Source organism: Poecilia latipinna, unplaced genomic scaffold (genome assembly GCF_001443285.1).
Source record: "Poecilia latipinna isolate Pla-1442-1.1 unplaced genomic scaffold, P_latipinna-1.0 Scaffold186, whole genome shotgun sequence".
Lineage (NCBI taxonomy): Eukaryota > Metazoa > Chordata > Actinopteri > Cyprinodontiformes > Poeciliidae > Poecilia > Poecilia latipinna.
Window position 1 is genome coordinate 58,881 of NW_015112802.1, and position 13,917 is coordinate 72,797.

General features: G+C 39.4%; 1 protein-coding gene across 3 annotated transcripts in view; it reads right to left on the reverse strand.

The window, feature by feature from the left end:
- arid2 (AT-rich interactive domain 2) overlaps positions 1-7,272 on the reverse strand; it is a 39,648-nt gene extending 32,376 nt beyond the window's left edge. For 2 of the 3 annotated variants that reach the window (XM_015030544.1, XM_015030543.1), the window contains exons 1-3: positions 6,759-7,272; positions 6,542-6,635; positions 5,495-5,592 (exon numbers count right to left, since the gene is read on the reverse strand). In XM_015030544.1, coding sequence (XP_014886030.1) covers positions 5,495-5,592; positions 6,542-6,635; positions 6,759-6,850 — 284 coding nt within the window. In that variant the 5' untranslated portion in view covers positions 6,851-7,272. Of the gene's footprint in view, positions 1-5,494; positions 5,593-5,680; positions 6,384-6,541; positions 6,636-6,758 lie in introns of those variants that run through there. The other variant, XM_015030545.1, reaches the window with a different exon arrangement.
- Between the last annotated feature and the right edge of the window lie 6,645 nt (positions 7,273-13,917).

Sequence of the window (13,917 nt, forward strand, 5' to 3'; positions counted from 1 at the left end):
TTTTATTATTTTATTAACCAAAAAAAACCCAAAAGGCAAAATTTTTGTTTTCCCGGGTAAAAAATTTTAAAAAAAAAAAAAAAAAAAAAAAAAAAAAAAGAATGGCACATTTTGCAATTCAACTTTTAATCTGTTAATCCAAAAAAAAGTAAATAACAGATCAGTCCTATTCTATTGATATCAAGTTAGGCAGCAAAGGTGAAGCTTTTCACATGTTGATGCCAAAACTTTTTATTTCAGCTGCAGATGCTTCCTGTGCAACAAAATGACCATACGTTCACTAAAGGAATGCTACACTGTTCCAGACAATGCTGCAGCGTTCCAATAAAATGTTTATTTTCATATTTAAAAAGGAATTTAATTGGTTATTTCCATCTTGAGTATTTCTGAATGCTGACGTCGATAAATCAAATATCTGCAGAATGTGAAAATTTTGTATCCGATTAATCGATAGAATAACCGATTTCAAAAGTAATGGTGATCCCTGATGCGGATCCTCTGCACACCGGTAGATTAGAGCAGAAATTATTAATCGTTTTGACACAAAAATTAATTTTGAATGAAATTGTGAGAGTGTAAAAATAATATTCTGCTGCTGTCCCATTGGAGAAAGATGATTCTACGCATTGGAAGTAACATGAATTATGGATAATATTATTGGTCATATCTGTGCTGAGTACCAGCATCAGAGGGTCATTTTCAGGTCTGATATTTCTACTCTGTCTGGTTCTAAACAAACAGTTGTGTGGTACAACAAGCATCTGATCTTGATGGGATCAGTGAACTCGGGTGTACATTTGGGCATATTTACCTTGTGTGGGCTTAACAATATTATGTTGCTGTATAAATACTGAGCAGACAGGGTTGGAAAGGGCAACGCGCGCGAAAGACGACCAAAATCAACACCTAGGACCGACACGGAACGCATCCTTAATATCATAAAGTGCTGGAGCCAGATTGTAGCTGCGCTGTCAGGCATTAGGCAGATCTGCCCATCTGCTTGTTAGCGAGGAAGCTGAGAGAAGAAGATTAGGCTATCAGTGGTGGCCCACACTGCTAGAGGGCAGGTCGAATTACAGACGGACCAAAAACACCAAGTCTCCAGAGCCTTCAGATCTTATCGCCGATAACAAGTTTGCTTTACAGTCTGTGAGGAGGAGGAAAAGGGAAGCACATCTGTCACAAAATAAAAACAACAGAAAATAGTCACCAACTGAACAGCTCTGCAGCCTTAGCTAGGAGCAAAAAAAAAAAAAAGAAAGAAAAAAAAAACACAGCTGAAGGAAGGCTTCAGATGAGCAGGAGAATCCAGCAGCAGAAACAAGAAGCGGGGAAACCGCAGCAGGCTGTGTGAAAATCCACACACACTGAACTCATCCAGGAGGTTGAAGTTCAGCGCTGGATTTTCTGGTTCCTCACACACTCCTCTCTGCAACAAGACTCCTCAGCAGTAAATCAGGGACTCTCTGATCCACTTTTTTCACTTCTGACATAAATATGAGGTTTAGCATCAGCAGATACAGAAAAACGGAGCTGAATTCACTTAAAATGTTAAGGGTTTTTTTTGTTGTTTTTTTTAAACGCAGACATAAATGTACTCGACTACAAATTTATTTGATAAATCTGTACCAGTAGAGCGCACTTAAATACACCAGTATCATCACAGGCTCAGTCAAACATGGAAAAACAACATAACTTCAATTTGTCCAGTCAGTCCAGTTAGGAGTACAAAGGCCAATAGAAAATAAAGAAACTGAAACTGACAAAAACAATAAGTTGAGTACTTTGGTTAAACATAAAAAACTGTAACAAAGTGCCATTAGTAATTATGAACATAATGTACAATAAATAATAAAGCATAGAATTACACCACTTTAATCCAACCTTGAAGGACACAGATACCAGATCCAGATTTTTCTTTTCAATATCTGGGCAGATACAGATATTAATATTGTGATATTTTATTTCTTTTGGGATAAATAAAGTATGATTTTTAATTAAACCGAATTAAAACTAAAAGCTTGGAATTTTTGATAAGCAGCCAACTGCAAGATAAATATCAGAGCCCTGCTAATTAAGTTAACATGGACTCCTTATATTTTAGTCATTCTATAAACAACAAAGCAGGAAAAAGAACAATATTCTGTCCAATAAGCCCTTAAAAAATAAAAATCTTTACGCAAGTAGAAACGTTCAGCTCTTTGAATTTGAACCTGTATCCCGTTGAAACACAAGACACTGAAGACTTGACAAGGGGAAATGAGAAGGATTAGGACCAAACAGATGATGAGGAAAAAGGCGGACGAAAAAGCTGGTGTTTGTGCTGCTGCTGCTTGAAAATGCTAACCTAGAAGGAACACTTATGCTGCAAAGAGCTTCAGTTTCTAACAAGCTGTTAACAGTTAGCATTAGATCAAAACATTTACTCAAATTATTAGAATAGTGCACTACAAAGTCTTAAATATGCTTCAGTGTCACTTCAAGCATTCATTCATTGTCTTCCGATTTGTTTCGATTTTACATTAGCTCCCCGCTAACGGCAGAAGCTCCCTGCTAGCAGCTGGTAGCTCCGTGCTAACGGCAGTAACTCCCTGCTAATGGCGGAAGCTTCCTGCTAACGGTGCAAGCTCTCTGTTAACGATGGTTAGCTCCCTGCTAACGATGGTTAGCTCTAGCAAACAGTAGCTCACAAGCGTCATGTTTGCTTGCTCCAGATATCTTGTGTATAATGTCACAAGAAAACTTTGAGGTAGTTTCTCTCAACCAGACTCTCGTCAGACTCCATGACCTTGACTTCTTGTGTGTTTTCCATAGGCTGGCGTCCACTGTGATCTACGGCCCAGCATGCATTGCACAGATAAAGGAAGAAAAAAAAAAAAAAAGGGCGACCTTCAAAAGCAAAAAACAATACAGTATACAGCTGAGGTACTTCTGAGTTTGTACGCATCAAACTACTTCTTTGAGATCATTAGGAAAAATAGAACTTATTTAGTCAAATATGTTCAACTAGTCATATAAACATTGGAAACTCTTGTTGATTTTATTCTAGAATTATCAGAAAGGAACATCTACTTATCTGAGATTGATTTGTTTTTTTTAAGTTACAAATGTTAAACATGTGCTTTGACACATAAATAGAAATAATCTTTAATTCCCTCACTGTGCAAAGGATTTAAAAACTACTCTATCAAGGAACACATTGTTCGTCTTATACATAGCCCCAAGCATTAAAGAAAACCAAAAATCAGTATTAGCCACAACATCTCAGCTCAGTGCATGTTTAATTATTTTACAGTTGGCAGCAGCAACAGGAATTAAATCATCTTTGATTCAATTTATGTGGGAAGACAGTAAAGTTATCAGAGTTTTACACCAACATGAGAATCTCAAAAGGTGCATCCTGCAGAGTTTAACTGTCAAAACACAAACTGCCACAAAGCACAGTTGGTTGAAAATCCCTGTCACCGATAAATCCCTGAAACTTTGCCAGAAATAACAAAAGCATTCAAATCCTAAGAAATAGACTCTCGAGCTAAGTGCACAACTCGTACCAGAATAAAATCAAATGCACAAACTGAACCTTCAATGAGCTGCATCTCAACTGAAACTTCCTAGATGTCACTGACTCAGAGGCCATGAGGGCAAACGGAGGTTAAACCGGCAGTTCTAGTCACCTGACTTGGGTACAACGCTCTGCAGCTCGGAGGAAACGCCAAGAACCTTTCTTCTCTCTCGCAACTTACTGCAACGGACGCATTTTTTTTTTTGTTTGTGTGTGTGTGTGTGTGCAAATAATAGGAAACAACGGCTTGTGTAGAGAATTAAATAATGCGGAATACACAGGAAATATAGGTCAGATGCTGATGCTTTGAAGGGGTAATAAAAGGAGGGAAGAAAAACGCAACAACTGGTAAATCGTCTTCCAAACAGTGAATTTCCTGATTTACAGATTAATGACATTCTCAGTCCCTCATCTGAAACGTCTCTCTTTTAACATGCACGCCTCCCCCCCCCCCTCTCCCAGTCCTATAAAGGGGCCGGAGGGTTTCGATTCAGTTGAAACAACTCCAAGCGAGTGTGAGCGGGGGGAAAAAAAAAAAGTGTTCCTGGTGATGAGCGCTCGCATATTCCAGAGCTGCATTCGGATGTCGAATAAGGCAGCAGCGGGAGCTTTGGCACTCTGAACCGCTGAGTGGGAAGTGTTGACCGGAGACGGTCCGATTCATTCGCGACGGGAAGATCTTTGGCCAACAGATGGTCGTTCCTCTACTCGGTCGGCAAACCGAAAAACGCAGTTTTCGTCCGTCGTCATCTGCCTGACGCACAGCTGGACAGCGGTTGCAGGTGGGCATCAGACCGGATGATCAGGGTTAACCTGATGTTAGCAAACATCAGGTTCCGGTAGAAACAAACACGCTCCGCCTGTGTCAGCGCCGGGCACGCTTCCTCAACTCCCATTCCAATAGAAGACAAACGGCAGAATAACTACACTTGCAGTGGAGCATCAGAGCAGCATCAGCATGTTCTTTTTTTTTTTAAACAGGTAATTAAATCTACTTCTATCAGCAACATGGATGAAACTTCACATCAGACTGGCCCAGTCAACGCCCAGTAACATAACAACGTGCATTATTTTTCTTCCTTTTAAATTATGTGCAACTTTGTGTTGATCCGTCACATGAAACCTGAATGAGTTACACATTTTGTGGTTTCCGTGAGCCAAATGTATGAACTATTTTAAGAACTGAACATAGGGCTGCAGAAATATATCATCATCACAGTTTTAGTATAGATGAGGACTGCTTAGAATGCCTTAAGTGTGACAAATTCACAATTTGCATGCTGTTTGATGGTTTCTCACTCCAGGAGAATCTGCCCAAAATGCCAAAGGTCACAGAGTGTCAATAACAGATGAGGAATGCACTATTAATGTATCATAATACCACCAAATCTTTAAACTGCAGTCTGATCTAGAGGCAGACGAGAAAACTGATACTAGAGAGCATCCAAATAGAGATTAAATCAAAATATTATCTTCTTACAGCAAAAAAAGAAAAAAAAAGTTATAATACTGCCATGCAAACACCTCCAACTTTAATCCAATTACTTCCAACTAGGTGCCACTTGTTGACAGCACACAAACAAGAGGGCCTCCTTTCTTCCACAACCAGTTGGCTGTACAATAATTATGAATGGCTACACAGGTGCAATCTCTGGTGGGCAGGTGGCAGGGGTGGGAACAATCGTTGCAACAGAACCACAAATGCCAGCTGCTCCACTTCCATTCCAAACAGCTGCCTGAACCGAAAGACTGCAAGTGACATCTAACAAATGTACTCCAAACATGCTCAGAAATATTAGTTAAAAATACAACTTAAGTCTCCGAGTGAGTCACGAGCAGGCTGCATCATGCTGCTCGCATCTTTACATTTGTAAACATTCCGCACATGCTACCTGAACCCGGGGAGGAGAGCAGCTCGGCGGTCCCGCTTACCGTAGGTAGTACTGTCTTAAAGCGAATGCTGCGTTGGAGCAACTCCTCGGGAAATTAAACTCTTCTCCAAGTTCTGCCCATTGGTTTTTGTCAGACACCTAAAAATTGAAGAAAAAGAAGAAAAAAAGAGGAGTTGGTTAGAGAAAAAATAAAAGAAAAAAAGGGAAGAACTCAAAGAGCGGTTACACTGAAAGCAGCAGCTCCTGCCAATATCAGCATCGTTTATCAATAACTTTCTCAAACTTCGTCGAGCAAACTAAAACTAAATAAATCCAATAAGAAGCTTAGGGTTGCTTAGTCTAAAGTGTCTTTTGTTAAGTAATGCAAAAATGTACATTTTGGTTGATTATAGATAATTTAAACCGCCCGAATCTATTTGGGACATAAACGTTACAGTTGAAGCTAGTTAGCTATGTTGCTAACAAGCTAACTTTGACTTTTCCCATTTTTGAAGTTAAAACCGCTCGAGGCCAAACTGTCCAATAAGCTGTCTCGGTGCGGTTCCAAACGCATTTGCTAGCGGCGAGTCGTTTGGTCTTTGGAGTAAAGTGTCGAGAGCGTTTACTGTATCCACCGACATGGGGCCCTCTGACTGAGGCCTACAGTCTGAGCCCAGCCGTGAAGCCGAAGAAAGATGGCTATGGCGAGAAGCAGAATTCAGGCTTCCCCCTCCTCCTCCCGGTGTAAACTGTGTGTAAAAGCCGGGAGCGACGCGCCGTGTCCCCGCGCGGTGCTCCCCCCCCCACTTCCAGGCCGGGCTCCGTGCCGATAATCGATGGTGAACGTGCCCGCTAATTTCGAGTCGCTCCAACTGCACTCTGACTCCGCGAGCAGTGGGACTCCTCGATTCAAACCACACAACAACACAAGCCACCACATTGCATAGAGATACATGGCAAACTAGCACAAGGCCAACATCGACCCACTAACGTCTTTCTAGGGGGTACGTGGGGGGGTTACACTTGTCCCGGGTTATCCGCGCGGAGTTCTGAAGCGGTCCAGCCAGCAGTCCAGTGTGGGCAAATAACACTTTAGGTTCCCACTCACCTTAGCGAATCCACCTAAAGAGACGACTCTGATATAGAGAGCATTCAGATCCAGCTCTTTCCCACCCACGATAGGAATCTTCTTGAACGGCGATCTGTTGAGATAACACATGAAATAAATTGACACATGCTTAAATAACACTTCTGGGTAACTCACATGTTTGTGCAATTTGAATTTAAAGTTGTATTTCTTGCGAATAAAGGCGCCCCAATCTCACCCTCTGCTTTGGTGAAATTGCCGCAGCTCGTCCAGGAAAGCCTGTCCTTTCCTTCGCTGATCTAGGAGATTTTTCCCCGTCGAATTTGCCATAGTTTTTGCACGCAAAAACGCTCGAACCCCACTTCAGTCGCTTCCTAAGACACCAAGGATCCCATACTCCGCCGGCGCTCAGTCATTCGCCGAGCCGAGTGTTTAAAAAGTTAAAGAAATAGCTGGTAGCAAGGAGAGCGGCAGCTCGCTAATAAAGACTGATGCACACAGAGAGCAAACCCGATACAAGCTCGGACTAAGTTCCCTCGAGCAGTCCAAAACACGGCCGATTTACCGATAGATTAGAAGCGCCATGGCTGAAGGTGCTCAATTAATGCTTTTGGTCGCGGCTGTGTTCGTTTGGAGTGGTTTGACAGTGTGCTACGGACGCAGCTCCGAGGCTATCGCACACACTGTAGAGCGGCAGAGGACCCAGTTCTCAGACAAAAAGATGTGAAGGCCGCGGAGCCCGGCCTGCCACGCAGCGCCCTCTGTGGCCTGTGGCGGTACTATTTCAATGCACGGGCACAGTGACTGCTGAAACAATAGAGACTGTTTTCTTTTTTAGGGACAGTCTGACAATTCCTCTCTCAGAAAACGGGTCAGAAGGTTCTTGGAAGTGTCCCGTGGGGGGATGGGGATGGTACTAATTTAATTACTACAGCTTCGTAATCATTTGAATTAGACGCTGAATATTTAGTATTTTAGGGGTAAAATTACTTCCATGTTGAACTAAAGCTGAGTTTAAAAAGTATTCTGATACACAGTTAATAGCTTTGGCGTTCATTTTAAATCTTCAGTCCGGTTATTAGACACTGCTTATCTCCAGTCAGGGCCAAATTCAGGAGAATATGGGCCCCATGGGTGGAGTTAGTTTTGATGCCCTACCAACACAAGTTTATTTTATGCAGATAAATTATACTTGATTAAAAGTTACATAGGACTGCAGCATTTCACCCAGCTTAAAGACAATAAAGCTTTAAGATTTGTAAACATAATCTTATCTTTATGTTTACAATAAAGATAAGATTTTATATTTTGGGTAATATTAAGAATTCTCTTTTTTTGTCTTCAGAATTAGAGGTTTTTCAAATCACAAAATTGTTGGAAAGTTAAAACAATACCTTTCCAACATTGCTGTTTTTAAAGAATCCAACTCTGGTTTAAACAGTAGATTTTAGATTTGGAACTATAGACAGATTATATAGATTAAATACAGTCCAGACTCATTAAATCAGAAGTTTTGAATGCTAACCTAGTGGTTAACTAATTGTAGTATTTACACAGTGCTTACAAGTCATGCCCATATTGTTTGTCACTGTTTCTTTTTTTTCTACAGAGTATGAACTATTTAAAAGGCTATTTCAGTGCTCACGCAAAAACTACTGTCAGTTATCTAACTGAGAAGTCTAACGTAGCCTAAGTTGTCAACTAGTTCCCACCTTACTTCAAAATAAGTGATTCAACTGTAGGCACAACAGGTTGTCAATCAGAAAACACATATTTGGGGCTTCTAAATGAGACACTGTGATGCTTCAGTATCACAAGATCTTGTTACAATCCAATGAGGTACACTGTAACATCAAGGTCTTTAAGCCTTGCCCACATAAAAATATATTTTTTGGGAACAATTTTTGCATTGATTTCCTTTCTTTAAAAAGGTCCTTGTGTATATGGAATTATTTGTAGGTATATTCTAATTATTTGTGGAATATTCACCTATTTTTCTGTCGAGAATATTAAGAATATTTGACAAAAATTCAGATGGGGAAGCTGAAGTATTTACATGCAATGCTACTTGGCAGATTATTGCTCTGGTGCTTGCAAACCAGCCCATCCAGGAGGACCATTTGTTTTCCTCAGTGGTTATTGGCTATATCAGCCCAAATAAAGAAGACTATAAATGTTAGCTAGCTTCTACGGTAGGGCCAACTTTTTCCGCTGTATGAAGTAATGCATATTAAGGTATTTTTGGTGTTTGAACTATTCAAATAGGCATTACAAGCATTTTCATAAGGGACTAGAGTGTTTATGGATTTTAGCTAGTTAGGGGTGACTGTTGTCACTAAACCCAGTTGTTATCCAGTGATCTCCAACTTTTCCATTAAGAACTATTACTTCAGGTGAGTGTCCAAATGGTAACTTCAAAAATCTCACTCATTAGTACAGATGTAACGCAGCAATAAAACTTGCTGAAAGATTTGTCAAGCTATATGTCATGAGTTATGGTAGAAAGAAGAAAGAGTATGGCATAATTGTTTTTAAATGGTAACTATTGAAATTAAATTCTATCAATTATAACGTAATTTCATACAATCTTTTACTTTCATTCTAGAAATGTATAAAATACTGTGTTTCTAAAGCATTAATTCAATAATAAAAATAAATAAATAAAAATGTAAGTTAATTTTGGGGCCCCAAAACTTTGCCTGCCCCAGCCTGCTGCCCCTGCTTAAGTATAGTCCTGTCTCCAATACAAATATTTCGCTTTAAAATGTAACACTAATCATATTTTTTTATTATTACTTATCACATTTTTTGTTGAGGCTGGATATTTTCTGAAAATCGGAATTATTTGGCATATTTATATAAATAGTCTTATGTAAGGTTATATATTTTTTTGTTTTTGTCAAGCTCAGATATATTATTTTCCTTTCTGAAATCTGTTGCTGCATACTTGTCAGCGGTAGTGGTAAACTGCCACTACCCCTTAGTGACCACCTCAAAACGACTTTATCTCACGAGGGGGACGGTTGAAAATTGCTCCCGATCCCTTCTCGCAGCAACTGCCAAGCGAGCGGATATCTTCTTGATGGGGTTACATTCAACCATTACACGTACCCCTTTGCTCAATGAAAAACCTGTCACAAAATGGCGGAGACGCACGTTAGCAGACCCCATTTTGAGGAATTGACACCATACAACTCAAAAAAGTGCTTGTCGTCCTCGTGCGGTTTTTAAAAGTATGCTATTTTCGCCGTTAAACTGCGGCGCGCCGGAGTTCACCTCGCGCCTCTTTGGGCTCCCCACTCTGCAATTCCATTTCTGGGCTAACGGACACGCTCTCGCGCTAGCTAGCTAGCTTGGTGAATGTTAGCAAAATAACAACCGCAGTGCTCTCAGATATCCGTGTTAATCCAATTACTCGTTGAAACCTCACACTAAGGAGAAGGATATCGTCTGTTTTCTTCTATTTTTAGCGAATGCACCCACTGCATTGAGGAAATAACTGTTCTTGATAGTTAATCGTTTGGAAGCTAGCTATAGTGGCGTCGCTCTCGAGCGTGTTAAATTCCAATCCCTTAACATCATCGCTAATGTTGCTAAAAAGGTTACAACAGTCTGTTAGCGACTAAGAAGTACTTTTTTATTTATTAGCTGCTTAGTATTAAACTGTAATATCTCATATACATAAGGTAAACGCGAAACTGTTTAAAATGTATGCTAAAATCCCCCAAGGTATCCGTTTGTACTACCAGGCGAGTTAGCTGCGGGTTTGTTTACAGCTGTGGAGCGATAACACTGTTTTGTTGGTAACAGTCTTATTGGATGTTTGGCTAATTATAGGTAGTAATCAATATGTAATGCAGGTCCTAGAGGTACCTGTGGCATCTGATACGGAATTATAGTAAACGGCTGTTTATTAAAACAGTGAAGCGGTCAGCTGTTTAAAATCTAGAGTATGTTGACTGGTTAAACCTGGGAATATGTTATACTATCTACATTTTTTAAAGCATAGTTTATGATTTCCAATGTGTTCCCTGTTTGTGAAAAGACATGACAAGGAAATTTATATTTGGCATTTACACCACCTTAGATGGGGCAAGCTTGGAAAATGCTTTTATTTTGCCAAGTCAAACCTTGATTAAATAATGTACTGCTTAGTGATTCTTTTACACACTGTTTATTATCAGCAAAGGCTTTAATATATTTGAAAACACCAAAAAAATGTGTTCAACAATCACCTACTAGCTCATGTCTTCAGTAATCACCCCTCTGTTGCCAATGTGGTGACTTTTCAGACAAAACATTCTGCCAAAATCGCAATTGACAGGTCAGCACTTTTAAAGATCGGCAAAAAACTGCAATCGGTGCACCACTATTATTGACTCCTGACCACTTTAGCCGTTAATTATTAGAAAAATAAATCACGTAATAAAATATTCTACGCTTATTATGTCTCTGTAGGCATCTAAAGTAAAATTTTAATGTTTTTTATTCAAATTTTATTTAGATTGCCTAAGGTGGGGTCTTGCTAGAAAACTGCCATTTTCAGAGAAGTCAGCTCTGAACTAGATGTTTCCAACTCCCCCCAAATTCTTCAAAAGCCAGTTCATGATTTGTTAAACCTTTAGTATTCTTATCAAAACACAAAAATGTGAGTTCAATGCTTGTTTTGGCATTCACACCGCCTCAGATGTGATCCGGCTCATAAAGCTGCACTTTATGAGCCGGATAAAAAAGTATTTTAATGCTATCTTATCTGGACTTTAAAGTGTATAATGGAAAACGTTATCAGTTCTGATGAGGTGTATCTTGATGCCTTCTTTGTGCCCAATAACAATTTCATAAAGCATTTGTTTTGTTTGTGAAGCAAAACTTAGAAACTAGTTCTAATCAAGGGTAGTACAAATCCATCCATCCATTTGCTTTCACCCCTCCCAACCCCTTAGTGGGGTCAGGAATCAAACCCAGAACCTTCTTGTTGCAAGGCAACAACTGCACCACTGTGCAGCCAGTACAAATCATCATTTGTTTTAATTTGAGCATAATATTCATAATTATACTCCATTTGTATAGTAGGTATTAGAAATGAGTGTGAAGATGAACTCCTTTTTCCTCTGATGCTCCGATCAAGAGGCAACAAATGCTGTCCAGTTGCTGTTAGTGAGCACTTGAACGCATCTCAGACGGTTGTGCCATCACTGCAGAGGTTCTCATCTGAAGTGACAGTCAGGTCTGGCATATGGTGCAAATGGAGGGGGCAGAAAGCCCAAGTTGTCCCCCAAACACCCAGACACAAACGGTCCGAACTGCATCCTACACCCCCCTCTGCCTCCAGAGCCTCACTCCTGAGCGTCGACGCTCACCTACCTGCTGGTAAACAGCGCCATCTTCTGGCCGACAGCTTCCACTTCGTGTCATGGACTATTGCCTCAGGAACACATTGTACTTGGACAGATCAGTTGGGAGATTTTTAAACTTGATACTGTCACGGCTGGAGCGAAGTGCATGCTGGGAATCCGGTTGGAGGAGGCGGCAGGTGGCCGCGAGGGATCCTCTCGCGCGCAGATGGAAGTTATTCTGTGTACTATTTTGTTCTCTGTTTTGATGGGATCTCGTTGTTTGGCCTTCTGTCGTTGTACTTCTGAAATTAGATCAGGACTTTATGTCAACGAGTGTTGAATTAAACTTTAATAGACGTGTTATATATAAAAAGAATTCACATAACTGTTTTGTGCTTAATTTTTTATATATATAATAAAGAGAACAAAGCCTGAGTGTTACATCTGTCCTGTAGATATTTTATATAGCTAACTTAAACTAGAAAACTTACACACACACACACACAAATATTTTGACGTACAATAAATTTGCATATCCATTGAGTCCAGTAGATGGCACTTTTGTTTCAATTTTCACATTTATTGAGAACATTTAATTTCCCATTTACATACTGTTCACTGTTAGGAAATAATACATTTTCCAACATTATCATCCTTTTCATATAACAGAATGAATAATTTTATGACACTGTTCCATATTATTCCATATTTCATATTAGATTTTTTGTTTTTAACCACTCCCCCCCCTTCAAGCTACAGAAGTGAAACATGTTATACCAGATTTTCCTATATAAAAAAGTTGTCCCATCACATTCATCAGCATTTACTTATCCAAAACGATAAATAAATAAAAGAAAGTTTCTATATAACACTGAAGCAAATATCACTGTGCATGTTTAAAAACATACAAAGAACATGACATCAAGTAAATTAAACCTTAGTATCTTCTTTGTGAGACCAACGACAACCTGTCTTCAGTCACAAGCTTGTTCAGATTCGCTGTAATACAAACTGCTACAGGAGATCCTTCCTGTCTTCAGCCATCAGTCTCTACATCAGTTCATTGACTTTGACTAATAAAGTATTTTCTTTGTCTCTTTTAATCTAATCCAACACTTCCTTGGTGTTTTTCAGACCGAATTCATGATTTCTTTGTAGTTTCTGAAGAGTTTTTATGTGACATAATGTGAATCACATCTTTTTGAACAGGTATTTGTTGGATAAATATAGGTGAAAGTTGTCCAAGCCTTCAAGTAGCAAAGCAGCAACCAGACCATCACACTACTACCACCGTGTTTCAGGTTGCCATAGACTCACAATAGCAAGGGTGCAACTGAAACTCAAGTCTGACCTACTTCTTCCCTTCAGGACAAAACAGTCATGAACACAAGAGCTTGATGTGAATAGAACCAACCTCCCCACTGTTTACTTCAAGTAGAACAGTGGTTCATTTTACATGGCACAGTTTGTGCCTCTGTAGCAATAAAGAGTCCTGCTGGAAGTCAAGGCGATCAGTGTGGAAAAAGAGTTTGACTAAAAGCAACACTCACAAGTAGAGAATGAATAATAGTGTGTGTGTATGACTGATGTAATGCGACAAACATAATAAAAAAGTTTAATTATCATGACCTTTAATGTGAGCGACAGCCATTTTGATTTTTTTATTACTTAGTTTTAACTCTTATAACTCCTATCATGTAGTTGGTTGGCCTGCAGCAATTTAACTGCATAGTCCCCGATAACCGTGTTAGCTCCGCCCACTGACTTTTATGGTACAGAGCAGACAGATTTTAGCAAGAGTTTTATTTATTTATTTATTTATTTATTTATTTATTTATTTATTTATTCATTTATTCATTTATTTATTTACTAACCTCGTAGTAGGTGTCGAGATAAAATTAGTGTCACGTATAAAAGAAACGTGGGTCGAGCACATAAACTGGCTTGTTTTATATATTTTTACTTGCATAATTATCTATATTATTTATTTAATTGTCTCACGTTGATCTTGCGGCATAGCACAAGAGCTGAATGGATTTCATTGATGCGAATGGGTTTCTA